The 16,068-nt window shown below is 38.0% G+C and overlaps 1 protein-coding gene across 2 annotated transcripts in view; it reads right to left on the bottom strand.

The window, feature by feature from the left end:
• PLCB1 (phospholipase C beta 1) overlaps positions 1–16,068 on the bottom strand; it is a 695,363-nt gene that overhangs the window by 460,210 nt on the left and 219,085 nt on the right. For both annotated transcript variants that reach the window (XM_060612318.3, XM_060612326.2), the window contains exon 3: positions 1,737–1,805. In XM_060612318.3, the coding sequence (XP_060468301.1) occupies positions 1,737–1,805 (69 nt within the window). The remainder of the gene's footprint in view (positions 1–1,736; positions 1,806–16,068) is intronic.

Here is a 16,068-nt window from a genome sequence, read left to right on the forward strand (position 1 = left end):
AACAAAACAAAACAGTAAAGGTCAGAGTATTCCGAGTATCCAAGTCTGTCCTTAAGAGAAATATTTTAGGACCTAATAGTGGTTTATCAGCTGAGCATAGCACAGACCCTAGTTCTATTCATTTATCCTCATTCAATAGACACGTATCCAACCGCGTCCATAAATGAAACACTGAACTGATCAGCAGGCTGAATGCTACAATAAAAGAGAGAGAGGGAAGCCAGAAAGAAACTCCAGGTGGCAGAGATGCCAACTCCACCTCTGATGCCTGCAGACAAAGGGGGCTCTACGGGAGTGTAGGCAGCAGTAGTCTTTATCATCAATATTGATCATCAAATTTCAAGTTAGGCCAATGAACTAGCATTTAAAGGCAAACTTTATAACTCTGCTATCAATGCAGTTCTTGGAACTAACAGGCTTACCTGAAACATGGCTGGAATGTTTTGGGGGGAAAGAAGAAGAAAGAACTTCTTTCCTACACTAAACATTAAACAATTCTGAATCATCAAGGAAGCATTAATAATGATAAGCTTGCTACAAAATTAAAAGACCAAACTACTAAAATTTGATTATATTATGAAGAGAGCAACACAACTAATAGACTATTTGCACATGAAAACAGATCTAGAAACCTTCTTGAAAATAATTCAGATTTTTCTGTCTTTTCATTTTTCACATTTTCCTATAGATCAGCTTAACTCCTACAGCAGTAAAACCAGTATTTGGGTGTTCATTCCATGGCAGAATTTGCCAGCAAATATTGCACTGTTATGTATCTGAAGAATGATCCTTCCAGGTGATTTTTTTTTTCTTTCTGTTTCTCCACAGCAACAGATAATTTTTGATGTCAAAGAAAGTATTTTGACTTTTAAAGAATAAAACAAAAGTTGCAGGCAGATACTCAAATAGAAAATCGCTAGTTTTATATCAATTTTGGTAAGAGGTAAGAGTTCCTGAATGGCACCTGTACTTCCTTATTTGACAATATTATCTTTGCTAGAAAGGAAGTATTTAACGTACTAAAATTTGAATACAATAAAGAGTAGTTTCCCACTGTACAGGCAAGTCAATGCAGTTTGTTACTATACTCAACCAGAATCTAAGTTTAAAAAAATTTGTATATTCTTTACTCAACATTTGTTAAATAATCTTCAAAAAAAAAAAAAAAAGGAAATAAAATCACAAACACTGCTTTGAGTATTTCTTCAGTAAGGTTTTCAGACAAAAACAAATTGACAGGCCACACAACTGATCCCAAACTTCCCCGGGTCTTCACTAGTAACATTTATAGAAGGACTTCACACCCTTTGGCTTTTTGGATGAAGTGATATTACTTATAAAGTATTTGAATTACAGTCTTATTCATCATGTCTAAGAGTTAGTTCATGTATGCATATGAGGCTCCAGGAAGTTTCCAAGTAACTTCAAGAACATTTTAACTATTTAGAATTACCCAGAAACTTTGGCCTCATTATATATTTTTCAAGCAACACGAAAATTAGAGGACAGAAAGCGAGTCCCCGTGTCCAACTGCCTATATTTTTACTCACTGTTGCCTTCTTTGAACAAAAGTGGAAATGTTTAGGGCATACAGGCTTCTGGAAGGACTGGCTGTTTTATTGTGTTTTACAACATCTACAACAGAGAAACTTTTAACTGGGGCAATTAATTGATACCATGACACGGCCAAATCCTCAAAGCAGCATCTGGCGGGTGCACAACACTCCACTTCTTACCTTGGGAGCTTTGGCATGTTTCCCACATCTGGCATCCTTGACAAGGCTGAGATCTAACAGCTCCGTCTCCTGGAAGGCAAAAATGTGAAATTGTTAAGCATCCCCACAGATCTCCTTTCATTATTTTATATCATTGTCATCTCTTTAAAAAAAATCATGTTATCTTGAGACCTGCCTGAAGATTTCTCTGCAGTTAGGATATTTTTTCTTTCACATTCTTTATCAATCGAATTGGAGTGGAAACAACAAGATAGCTAACCACTAACTACTCAATTTAATATATATGCTGAGACATTTTGAAAGTATAATGGGCATGGTCAGGGTCCCCGGTCTATACTATGAGCTGTCCCCTAAATCATCATGAACCATGCCTTCCTGCCCCGTGGTCAAAAAATAATCCTGAGAGTCAGTCTGAGTGTGAGGACATGTGAGTGGCATGGGAGATGGGGATAGGGGGTGGTGGAAAGAGATGTTCCCATCAGTTCACCTTGCCAAGGGAAAGAGATGAATCTGCCTCACCTACCTGCCCCCTCTCCAGCCTTTAGCACTCATATCTTATGCCTTGATCTTTTCATTTATTCATTATATATTACTGAACACCCATAATATGCAAGTTACTCTAGGATACAAGATACATAAAATGTGATAGCTCCTCTGGATGGACTTGCTGTCAAACAGGGGAGTAAAGAAATGTATATGCATAAGACAAGGGAGGGTGTGTTAATGCCAACTATAAAGTTAACTGCTATGGGAGTCAACAGAGAAAAGAAAGTTTTTCCCCCAGGGCTCAGAAAAAGTCCATGAAGGAGTCACTGAGCATGGAGAAAAGGAGTTGGAAGGCATAACACTGGAAAATATCTAGACAAGAAAGGACCAGAGGTTTGGACAGAACCTTGAGGTATGGATGCTTAGAAATGCTTAGAGATGGAGAACACTGCAGGGGAAAAGGGTAGGGAGGCAGAAGGGGATAGAGAGGCACCCGGGAAGAAGGAACAGCACAGGGAAAATGTAATGGCAGTGTGGGAGGGGATTTTCACAGGTAACATTCAGAGTTCCATTACTGGGGCCTAGAACGTATGAAGAAAAGTCATGGGAGATGATACCAGAAAGGGATATGGGCAAAAGGATGGAAACCCTGAGAGTCCAGCTAAGGACACTGAGCCATGAGTGTTGTGACAATGCACATCGCCAAGTTAACAGGAGACTCTACGCTGGCGAGATGGAGCTGCATTGCAATGAACAGACATGCATCTGACTCATGCTGACAATGAGACAGCTGGACGCAGGCCTCTAATCCCCTTCTTCTTACAGGAGGCACTGCAGCATCATTCTGCTGCTCAGAACCTCTAAACACGAGTGGGTGTAATTTCTTATGGGCCCTAATATCCCCAAGTACTTGTAGTTGGGGTTCCCAGACAATTCCTTCAAATAGCTGCCACCAGTTCCAAATGTTCCATGTAAAAGGGTCTCATTATTTTCCTGCACTTGAGGTTGATTTCATGATTGCAGTCACAGGGGTGGGGGTGGAGTCTGTCCACTGGCATGAAAGACCACACAGCAGGTCCAACAGAACACGTGGCTCCAGCGCACTTATATGTGAAGCCCAAGCTTCACAGCTTGTTCTTGTGAACAAGAAACAGGGCCTTCTTTTCTTTTGCTCACCCTGGACTTATAAGTTTGCTTGTTCCCATTTTAGTGGATCCCTTAACCCATTCCTTGCCAGGTGTGACTGTTGGAAATCCTCCCAAACCCTGGGGTGTGAGGAGAGCAACCCAGCAAAGATCTTGCAGGATAGAAGATCTGGTACTACAATTCCTCTAAGGCTGTACCGTCCGCAATAGTGAAGGTCACCTTATCAGTGTTAGAAAAGAATGGTATCAATGCTGGACTCAATGATTCACTTAGGCAAATGCATAAGGAAGTCCTCAGACTCGAGGCAATGGAACAGCTGGTCTGGGTCTGTTACCTCCACAACAAGACAACCAAAACCCGTGCTGGAAGGAGAGAAGCAGGAAGAGCACTAAGCTTGAAGAAGCTTCAACCAGAAGACCAGAACCAAGTGGACATTTGAGAGACAGGAGATCAAATGAAGGTAGAGGTAACTGGAAGAAAGATGAAAGCCATAACATGGAGGTAGAATTGTCTACAGGGAAGAGAGGAGTCATAAACAGCCCTAGGGTTTCCATATTCCCCATTGGGACTTGGAAGTTTGGGCAAAATGATAATGAATTTTGGAGATGTTGGTGTGAGGGGTTCATCCAAGTAGAAATGCCAGTCATTAGTTCAATGGTGCATTATTTGTCAAATGCTGCTATGTGGCAGGTACCGGCTTGGTACTGAGGAACGACACCAACAATGCAGAAAACAGCTGTTTTGATCAGCTCATGCACAAAACCACTTATTATACTTTAAAGGAGACATTTCAAAGTACACTGAGACATGGGCTACAAAGGACTATGGCATCTTTTCAGCTAATACACGAGGGCGAGAAACAGTTTGCCAGCCTTATAATTCTGTGTTCTGGTCGGGAAGGAGGGTTAGAGGAAGAGGAAACAGTAGGTGCAAATGCACAGAGGCAGGAATTGTGTGCAGAAAACTACAAGCCATGGGAGATACACAGCAGGGATGCGTGGACAGTTATCACAAACGCTTGGGACTTGGTAGTTATTACATGTGTGTCCTCTTTAAAATTATCCATAAAATGCTGACATTTATGTTTGTCACACTTTTCCATATATGTTACATGATGTTTTCCATATATGCAGAATAAAATCATACACACATACATAACACATTTACCTCATCTTATATCATGGTTTTCTATCGAAGGAAATTCCTTCCAGTTGAGCAAACAAAGCCTTAAACTCTAATTGTTTATACACACAAAACCCAAAGTGACTTCACAAAGAACTAGATCTTAGCAGGAGTCATTATATAGACTTTTATATTACAGATAATGAACACTGTTTTCTACTCTCAGCTCAAGAGGAAATGTTCATTCCCCAAGTCACAGAGGGGTACTTAACGCTAGCTGCCCTGGGGATTCATTCCGATACCACAGCGTCTAAGAAATTTCTCTCGCCTGTGTGTAAAATTGTGTGTGTAGGAAAACCACCGCAGGGCACCATCAACGTGGGTAATGTGGCATGGGAAAGACCCAGGTGGAAAAGCTGTCCAATGGACTCATTCGAGTAGAAAGCGATGATTAAAATAGTGTCTCCCACTTCTATTAACACGCAACAGCTACCCCCCTGGGGTTTAACTACATTCTATTCTCGCTTCCACTAAAAAGAAAATGAGGAACCCAATGCACAGGACCACAATATGTTGCTTATGTCATTAAAACTTTTTCTAGGTTAATTTTCTCCAGTTAATAGTTTTAACAATTTACTCTCATTATTAGAAAGCAGTGAAATGGTCCCTTTCTCGGTTCATTTAAGAGATACTGATTTCCGGCTTTATGGAATTCACTATCTTTTACTCATTAAGAGAGGAAGGTCACATGATGTTTAAGTAGAAAACCTGAGTTTGAGGAAGGGCCCTAAAATTAACTGGTCATGTATCCAACCAATCATGGGACACATCAAGCGTCAACTGTATCATCTATAAAATGAGTATGATAACACTTTCTATACCCATGGCTCTCAAAGCTTAGCTTGCATGACAGTCATCTGGAAAACTTGTTAAAACAGACTGGCTGGGTGCCATCCATCAGTTTCTGGATCAGCCGGACTGGGATAGACCTGAGAATCTGCATCTCTAATAAGTTCTCAGGTGATGTGGATGCTGTTGGTCCATAGACCACACCAGTGCTTGTCAAAGCACTGATATATACTCATTCATGGGGTTGTTATTATAAAGCTTTTTAGATGAACATGATTGATAAAATTATACATTACTTATATGTTATAATATGTTGTATGAAGAATCGACATCTGTCATTTCTTTATACAGATAAGTGTGAAATAAAAATATTTTACCTCCTGAGTGCAAAAGTGTGCCTTGTGGTGAATCTAGGCTTCAATTTAATTGAAGAAAAACTACTGAATGACAAATGGCATCAACACCTACTCTAATAAGGGTTCTTAGCATTAAATTTCACCCTATAAAAGCAAATGTCTCTGTTCAAAAATTCAAGCAATCACTGAAATTGCTCTATGTTTGCTGAAAATGCTATGCTATATAACCTTTGCTTTATACTTAATAACATTAAAGATATCTTTAGAAAAGCAAAAGAAGGAAATTGGTTCTCTTTCACCTCTAAGCCCATCCAACAATGAAAAGAGGATTGGGGTGCCCTACCTTGGCCAGTAAAGGAAGGATGGACTAGTAGACCCGCTTTATTTCCAAGGCATACAGTGGCCCCCTACAGAGCTTGGAGACCACACTCCTAGGACCCCCCATCCCCATATATCCACTAAAGTGTTGACAGATGTACCTTCTCCCTTTGTCAGTACAGATGAAAGTGAATTAACAGTAATCAAGTACTTATTTTTGATATTTTGAATGAGTGATGAGAAACGCTAAGGGAAGACCAAATTATCTCTGATGTTTACTATTCAGCAGAAAGATTTCAATCCATCAGCCATGAACCCACTGTGAGGTAGATGAGCCATGAAATGCACTGCAAACTCAGGAAAGAATACAGTTTAAAAACCAACTCTTTTCCGGAATACCAATTTCTGTGCATTGTCACCAAATTCCATTAGTCACCCGATATAATAACGTACTTGAAGTTCACACAATATATAATCAGAGCAGCAATTACAGTCACAAACATTTCACAGAGAAGATATTAATGGCTGGGCATGTGGGGAGGGTGATTATGGATACCTCCACATGTGGTATATTCATTAAGTTCAACTTCGATCTACCAAAAGTAGAAGACATTAATATGTTTTATTGACTGTCAAACCTCCCTAAAATGCCCAATGTTAAAGAAAAAAAACTATTTTGGAATCCTTTAATGAAGGGTTTTAATTTAAAGAGAAGCAGATGAAGCAGACTCAATTCTTTGTTCCTTTACTTTATTCCACTTCTGAGGGAGTAAAAATCTGTGTAGTGTACCTCTCAGTAAAAAAAAAATCCCCGCACTCTCTCCCACTCTCTTATTTCCTTTGTTCTCTAGCCTTCATTTTTGTCTTTTTTCCCCAAAGTCTGTATTGGATCCTCAGTGTATGAAACACCGATGGAAATGAGGTGCACAGGTTATCAAAACCAACCACAGCAAAGAGAAAGATGATACAACTGGGTTTCTTTATTGAAACCAAGCTAGGTTTAAAATGGTGAAAATGCCATAAAACTAGGGAGCAGAAAACTTGGAATTATCATTTGTAATCTGTGCATTATTAAGCCCCTTACTACAGATGTTTGTGCCTTGTATCTTTGTCTGTCAAACAGAGAAGCAGATGCCAGCAACACCTTCTTCATCGAGCTGCTATTAAATCAAGTGAAGTATTAAGCTAAGATCTCCACTTAACAGGAAAGAACTATTGTGTACATATAACATCTTATGCTTGCAACATTTCCCATTCTGGGTGAAAGAGAAAAGATGCTAGTAGAAAAGGCTAAAATGGATAGGTAATGCATCTAGAAGAAAAACACAGAATGCAAATAAACAAAAGAATAGTATCTGAAAATCTAAAACCCCAGAGATATTTTATAAAACCTTGAAACCAAAATAAGAAAGACCACTTCTAGAGAAAACCAATTTTCACATTTGTGGTTCACAGTTAAATGCAAAATTAGATTAACATTTGAAATGGAGAAGAAACAATGACATAGTTCATGGGTTATGGGTTGTATTGTAATTATTGACATAGTCTGAGCCAATAAAATAAAAACTGAAAAATTACAGTGATTCAATGAGAGGTTCCTATCACTAAAGGAGGCAAAGTCAAAGTAATATACTAATAATAGCAATAGTAACCATGACTATTAACAATGGACAACCAACAATATGCCAAGAATTGTAAGAGATAATATTGGCATACATTATCTCATCAGGCTCTGCAACACCACTGTGACATGAGTATGACAGCTTCCATTGTGCAAACGAGAGAACTGATGGAAAAGTTGAGTGACAACTGTTGTTCGGTTCTACAATGGCATCACAAATCTCAGCGTCTTGCCTACCTGATGTAAGCAGAACTCCTAGGTGGCCACCATGATTCCTGTGCCCTGATCCAGGCCTTTGTCCAATCTTCACCCTTTGAATGTGGTCAGCACCCAAGACTTGCTTTCAGCCAACAGAATATGGCACAGGTGAGAGGCTATCATTCCCATGATGATGTTACTTTATATGGCAAATGTGAAGATTTTGCAAGTATAATTAAAGTCTTCAATCAAGTGCCTTAAACTTAACCAAAGGGAGGTATCCTGGGTGAGTCTCTCCAAAGAGGATTTAGGAGTGAGAGACCTGAAGCTGCAGAGATGATCACCTGTTTCCTGTGTTGTGTGTTGTCTAAGAATTAAAGGGCAATGTCTGAACAGAATTGTGTCAACAACCTGAATGAGCTTGGAAGAAGAACTCCAGCTCCAGATGAGAACACAGCCCAGTAGACGCCTTTAATGCAGCCTGTAAGACTCCAAGTAGGTGAGACCCTGAACTACTAAAACTGTAAAATAAAAAATGGTTGTTGTTTCAAGCCACTAAGTTTCCAGTAATGTGTTTTGCAGCTGTAGATAACAAATATGCTGCCCCCATTGTTTCCATATTTTAATGCACTTAATTAAAAAGGGATGTAAATGAATTCACATACCTTGGCACTCCACCCAGCATAAAAATGATTGCAATACTGTCATCATTTTTGAATATGACCTACAGGAAACAATTACTCTAATGGAATCACAGACTTATGGTGCTGGGACAGATTGCAGATTAGGAAACTGAGACCAAAAGAAAACATATCAATTACCCCATATCACTGAGACTGAGTAAAGAATGGAAAAAGAATCCCCATTCTCCCAGACCTATTTTTTTCTTCTAAAGAATTATTTTTCAATATTGACAAAGTAGCAGGAATATTAACTGAGTGATCCAATTTTAAAAAGAACACAGTTTTGTTCATGTACAAGGAAAAAAATATTATGATACATAGAATATGGCACTAATTTTAACAGGCCGTGTCCCCACGAGGCAGCGTGAAATTTATTGGCAAATATCTAATTTTTTCTGTGGAAAACCAAAAACATAGTTTAGCCCCTAGTTATGAAAGAGCCAAATTTCCTTCTTACTTCCTTCTTTAGCTCCCTGAGAAACTTCTATATATTCATGTAATAATAAAAATTGTTTAAGTTAAAGCTGTTGTAAGCCAACATAAAATTATATCCATAGCACCAAAGCTTTATTAGGACATAAAATTAATAAAACAATTCCAACAGCATTTATGTCTATAACTGGATGCATATATAACCTAATGCATCAATGGACTAGGCAGGTCAGGGGAGGGAGGTCGCGGATGGGGTGGAGCAGGGACAGAAATGCCATACATGATTCCAAGGTTCTAGAGCATTAGTATCTTCTCGCAACTGTTTAAAATGATGAATGAAAACGGGTATAATTTAAAACAATACTAATTGGCTTTATTTTAACTTTACATCACTGACACTATTTAAAAAAAAAAAAAACAGAAAAACCTCTGCATAATCACTGTGGAAACCTGTATATGCTCTAAAGTTGAATAAAATCAGGAACATACTGGATGCTTATAACCAATATATTTTATTTTCCTATGTCTAATTTATTAACAGGCATGGAGGGATTCACCACATTCTTACAGAGAAGTATGGTATCGCATTTGTTACGGACTGAAAATATTTTTTTTAATTATGACAACAGTGATAAAGATTGCATTGTCACAGTTTTCTATTATGCCTGTGCTCAACAAAAGTCCTCATTTCAGGCCAATAAGATTAATTAGAAAGAATATCCATCACTTGGCAAATAGTTTCATAAATGCTTAAAACTCTCTTTGTGGATATTTTGTGGGAGCCTACAATCTGATCTCCATAAAAAGCCACTTGCAATGAAATATGGAAGTGATATACATTAATCAGGCACATAAGCTGTTTCCACTTGAAAAGTCCAGATGATGTACATGTAGCCAGCTTTTCCCTTTAAATCGTCTAAAATGTTATCTCTGGTCTACACCTATTTCACTATGGATAAACAGCCACCTAAGCTTTTTTATCTGGTAGTGCAAGCTACTTTAGTCCTTTAACCTTACCTTAATGTAATATTTGAGCATAGCACCTATCTGCTTATATGAATTAAATTCTTTCATTTCCCTAACTCCGTGGTTCTTAAAGTGTGGTCCCTGGAATACTATCAGCACCAATAACACCTTGGAATATGTGAAAAACACAAATTCTCAGGTTCCACCATAGACTAGCTGAATCAGAACCTCTGAGGTGGAGCCCAGAATCTATATTTTAATTAAGCTTTGGGGTGATTCAGATGCAAAGTGGAATTTGAGAACTGTGTCCTAGATATTAAATGAAGACAGCAACTGCCCATAGAAAAGACAAATTAACCAGGGCTACAGCTTATTGTAGGACAGTCTGTAGGACACTGGACATGCTACCCAGATCCATTTAAAAAATAACTGCCTCGGAGTCATATAAGCAATTACAGATCTGATAATATAACTGAAAAAAGTCTTCTTCGGACTAGTGTCTTCAGTAGTACCATCAATATCACTATAGACTGAAGCAGTGATTTCACTTTGGACCCTAGAGACTAGAAAAGTCAAGGGGAGGACCTAAACATGCTTGGCCTATTTCCAGATGTGTTGATTCAACCCTATACATGACACATCTGGGCTGACAACTGAAATATCCTTTTTCTTTTTTTTTTTAATGTTTATTTATTATTTTTGAGAGACTACAAGCCAGGGAGGGGCAGAGAGAACAGGACAGAGTATCTGAAGTGGGCCTGGACTGATAGCAGAAAGCCTGATGCAGGGCTTGAACTCACCATCCGTCAGATCATGACCTAAGCCAAAGTCAGACGCTCAATTGACTGAGCCACCCAGGTGCCCCACGCCCCACATTTTCTCTTTTTTTTTTTTGAAGAAAAATTTTTTTAATGTTTATTTATTTTTGAGAGAGAGAGATAAGACAGAGTATGAGTGGGGGAGGGACACAGAGAGAAGGAGACACAGAATCTGAAGCAGGCTCCAGACTCTGAGCTGTCAGCACAGAGCCCTACACAGGTTCAAACTCACGAGAGTCTTTTCTCTTTAATCACATTCTCATGGCATGCCTAGTGACCTCCAAATTTTCTTAAGTATGTGAAAATGGTATTTATTCTTGCCTTCCCTGGTAGCCACTTTGTAAATTCCATGCAGATAGACTCATTTTTCTCCTTCAGCTATTTATTCCAACATATATCACATATTTTTCTGCCTTAAGGTATGTGTTTTATCCTGCCAGGCTCCTCCCCATGTACTAGCAACTAAAATATTTTTTTAAGGCTTAATAGAAATTTACTGCTTCATCAAGGACATTCTAAGGCTTAAAAAAAACCAAAAAACTATGATTCATGGAAATTAAACAGCACACTCTTGAAAAATGAATGGATCAAAGAAAAAAAATCAAAGGGAAATTAGAAACTATCTTGAGATAAACAAAGATGAAAACAAAATATACCAGAACTTATGGGATGCAACAAAAGCAGCAACCACAGGATTTTGATGACCTTTTAATCTCACAGGACATCCTGAATATAAGGAGTTAATCTACCTTCCAAAATGAGATTTTAAGTTGACATATATTTTTTAAGTTGACATATATTAAGTTGACAATATTTTAAGTTGACAGGTATGCAATAATATGGCACTTATTTTTTTCTTTTCAAAGAAGACTTGCTTTTTCAGATCACTTGTGGTTTTCTGGTAAGACAAAGAAATCCAACTGAGATTTTTCCCCATGCTAATTAATAGGGATAAGGCCTGGATATGTCTAATGGGGAGTGTTTTCCCCAGAAGAACATTCACTGAGTTGATCAACAAATCATCCTCAATGTCCTGCCTATGTGCTGTAAATTCATCAGAAGTAAACTCCTTTTCTTTCAACTGTTGATCAATCTCAACACTAATGCAAGTACACAAAAGAGGCTAGCTCTTCCTATCAAGAACTATAAACGATTGAATAAGCTCACTAAATCCAGGCTCATTTTCCAGTTACTCAGAAAATTTTCATAAAGCTCCTCTAGAAAGTCTGATGCCCACCTGGATCATTGCTGGTCCCCTTTACCAGTTAAATACACCCCCCCACCCCAGTGTTTGCACACTTCTTTCCTAACAGTTGACAGCTATAGCCTTTGATTACCTTTGGCCTAGTAGAGCCACTAACCCAGATGCAGAGACAGCAGGAACTGTCCTGGGAGACTATTTCCCCTCAGAGAGCTCCTATCCCATGACAACCAGGTACAGAAGCATAAAAGCCCAGCAATCTTGCCTTTGGGCAGAGCAAACCCCCAGGTTGAGGTGGGGACTTCAATTCAAAGCTCACCATTGGTTGGCTTCTTCCTCTTAACTCTCCTTTCCTCCATTCTCTGATGGCTTCTCTAGGAGCCCTTGCTTAATAAATCTCTTGCAAACAACCACTTACATTTGGGTCTGTTTGGAGAATATGACCCAAGACAGCTATCATTTACAAATAATCAACTTAGAAAACAACGTTAAACTTAAAAATATTCTGAATCATGGGGCGCCTGGTTGGCGCAGTCGGTTAAGCGTCCGACTTCAGCCAGGTCACGATCTCGCGGTCTGTGAGTTCGAGCCCCGCGTCAGGCTCTGGGCTGATGGCTCGGAGCCTGGAGCCTGTTTCCGATTCTGTGTCTCCCTCTCTCTCTGCCCCTCCCCTGTTCATGCTCTGTCTCTCTCTGTCCCAAAAATAAATAAAAAACGTTGAAAAAAAAAAAAATTTAAAAAAAAAAAAAAAAAAAATATTCTGAATCATGGTTTTTAAAAAAATCACATTTTTATGTTAATCCTTCTCTTCAGCTTTTGATAGATTTTTGTATATTTCTGGAATTCTCAAATTTTCTGTAAAAATAATCACAATCATTATAAATCCACTAAACGAGCATTCCTTCAGAGAGTTCTCAGTCACTGTATGCTGTATTTTATCTTGTATTATTCTTAATCAGATTTTAAAATACTTTGTTTCCTGGGAAATGGACATATGAGTATATATCATCTAATCTGATGTGTAAATAGTTTTCTCAAAGGTTCTGCCACACCACATCATAATCAAGAGTCAGTGCCTGATTCTAAAGGAGAAATATTTCTTCCCTGAAAAAAAAAAAGTAAAACTATAAAAAGCATCAGCTTACCTAATTCCCAAACCAGAGTTCATTTTTGTCATATTCAGAGCTAAAAAGAAGTATGTTCTTATCCACTATATTTTAGGTCACTTTCCTTTTGGTAAAGATTTATTCCAGTTTCAACCACCTACTACTCGAGCTTTTTTTTTTTTTAATCAGAAACACACAAATTTTACTCTAAAGATGAATAAAAAAGATTCATTTCATAATTCCATCAAAACTTTACTGAAAAATGAATGAAGATGACTTTTCACAAAGCTTTCATATAGACAGCATTACTTTTCTAGGTATTCTCACAAACAGTATTAATTTAGAATTACCACCTCTCTGTGAATGGAGAGGGAGTAAGTGAAACACAATCAGAGTTGGACTCAGAGTGGGATGAGGTCAGATTTGAAAGACAACACATGGGAAGACTGTGAAACTGAAGAGTTACAGTCCTTGAGAGGAGAGAGCTGTAGGAAGAAGGGAAAGAAAAGACCTGGTAATCATTAAGAGATCAAGCTAATATTTACTGCAAGGCAAAAGTTCAAGGACAAGTGACTACAGAAGACTTACCCACCAGGAATTTTGGGCTAACTCAGAGTTGGCCCAGATGTAGAAGAGAGAGATGAAATTGGGAGTTAAAATTGTCCATACACAAATAAGACTTCAGTTGCTAATGTGGAAAGGAGGAAATTTTTATGATCTTTCTATGAGTTCATTAAAAAGTGAAATGTTTTACAAGAGAGTGAAAGATTTTGTTACCAGAGTAAGATCTGGACAGATCTGGGAGGTGGGCAGTGGGCTACTTGTCAAGCGGAAGTTTGAGCAAATGATCTTTTTGGAGTTCTTGAGCTTAGAGCCAAAAAGGGAACAAAGGAGCAATATAGCTATACATTTCACATTTGTACTACATAACAATGAGAAGGAAAATATCATGTAAAAACTCTTTTACAAGGCCTTATGTTTACTCCAATTTCAGTTTCAGAACAGTAGGCAGGAACAAAGCAAAGAAAGACAACTAATAAAAGACATTTATCTCCTTCCAATACATCTTGGTCTTGACTTTCACAAGAAATTCCCTAAGGGAACCAACCATTTACTACCTTTATTAAAAAGGTTGCAAGGTGGCAACACAGTGAAGCTTATTTCTATCAATTGGTGAGAAATATAGAATCTCTCAAAAATTCAATGACAGGAAATTTGAAATGAGAATAAACAAAGATGGAGTTAAGGAAAGAGAATGCTAGTACAAGTGACAGAGAGACCAATGTATAAGTTGAATTAAACTGCAGCCTGGAAAAAAAATAAATGAATTAAGTAGGTTCTTAGCTAATGTGAACAAATAAGGCAAAAGCATTTAAAATATTTTTTTCTGTAATAGTTTATAGTTTTCTGATATATGTCAAAAGATATTCCTGGAAAGAAAGCTCAGAAGGAAGGAAGGAAGGAAGGAAAGGAGGAAAGGAGGGAGGGAAGGAAAGAAGAAAGAGGACAGGAGCAAGGAGGCTAAAGAGGAACAAAGGGGCATGCCATCTCTCCTAGCTAGTGAGATTATGGCACTAGAGTACACGGAAAGCCAATACACTGGGAACATCTCCTAAATTGGCCATTCCTATAGGGAGTCAGGGCAGGAAGGAGGGACACAATAGTGTAAATGGGGAAGAAGGGAAAGAAACAGAAGGGCCCCATCTGCTCCTTGATGATGATGGCAGTTGTAAAGAGATGATTCCTTGAAAAACTGAGGGCACTGACCTTGAGTTTCTATACATGCTTACACATGAACTTCACCTATTCAAAGGCAGAAGAATACTCTGAAAACACACAGAAGCCATAGAATGGTGCCAAGAAAGACAACCACAAAAGTCAGTCTTTGGATAACTTTTCTGAAATATTAACTTGGACAATAAAATAGGGAGCAGTTGAAGAGTGGAATTGCTCTAGAAGAAAATTGTCTTTGGCAAAATGCTGGGGAGAATTTCTTTGTATCCTCTTCTTCCTTCAAATCAAGACATTCTCATGTTTAATGCCTCCTTTGTAAATAGGGTTAAGAAAAAAAATAATTGTACTAGACTTTTTCATCAAGGGCAAAATAGAAGAAATAATCATTAGCTTCCTTTGCTGCTTGATTACTACCTTCCTAGTGTGTGAGGGATCTCATTCCAGATCATCTCCTCAAAGAATCACATTATTGATCAACATCATTGTTCGTCTTTGGAAGTGAGTCCTATTTGCCAAGTCCATACTTTCAAAATGGAATCCACTGTAACTCTTGTCCCTTCATTCCACAATTTTTCATTTATGATAAATTAATTTATTCTCTAGAGTCTAGAACAACTGAATTTCATAATCTCCTGTGAAGCCTAAATTTTGACCAGGTTCACTATCCCTGGGTATATAATCTTTCTGAACAAATAACTCATGAGTCCTTAACATAAGTATTGAACATTCAAGGGACAGATCATTTTTGCATTATTGCACATTATATTTCTTCTTCTTAGATAAAAATAAATAAATCTTCCTCAGAATTACTTACTCTGTAAGAAAGTAAATACCCAGGACAAAATTCTTAAGTTTGTATAGCTCAAATCCTGGATTCATGTTTAGTGAAAATATTCCATATTGTAATTTTCTTGCTACTTTCCATAATGTGTGAGCAACTTATTCCCTATGCACCTTTGGCCTAATCCCTCCAATCACTCAAATAACCAATTTGTCTTCTTTTGGCACCATTATAAACACCTACTGTGTTTCACAACCTAGGTTATTTGGGTTTTCAATTTTGAGTCAGATGAATCACATTTGCTCTATGTGGGTCAGTCAAAATTAAGTACAGAAGTCTCCACGTACTAAAGTTGGTACTACTCTGCCTTATGATTATGGAATTAAATTAACTTGAGTCTTAAGCACTTTATGTCTTTCGGCATTATTATTTTTTTTTTTTTTTAGTACAAAAGCTGGGACACATTAAATAGTCCAACCTTTGAGAAATTGCGTGGATATGATACCTTTATCATT

The sequence above is a fragment of the Panthera onca genome, chromosome A3 (assembly GCF_046562875.1).
Source record: "Panthera onca isolate mPanOnc1 chromosome A3, mPanOnc1 haplotype 2, whole genome shotgun sequence".
NCBI lineage: Eukaryota > Metazoa > Chordata > Mammalia > Carnivora > Felidae > Panthera > Panthera onca.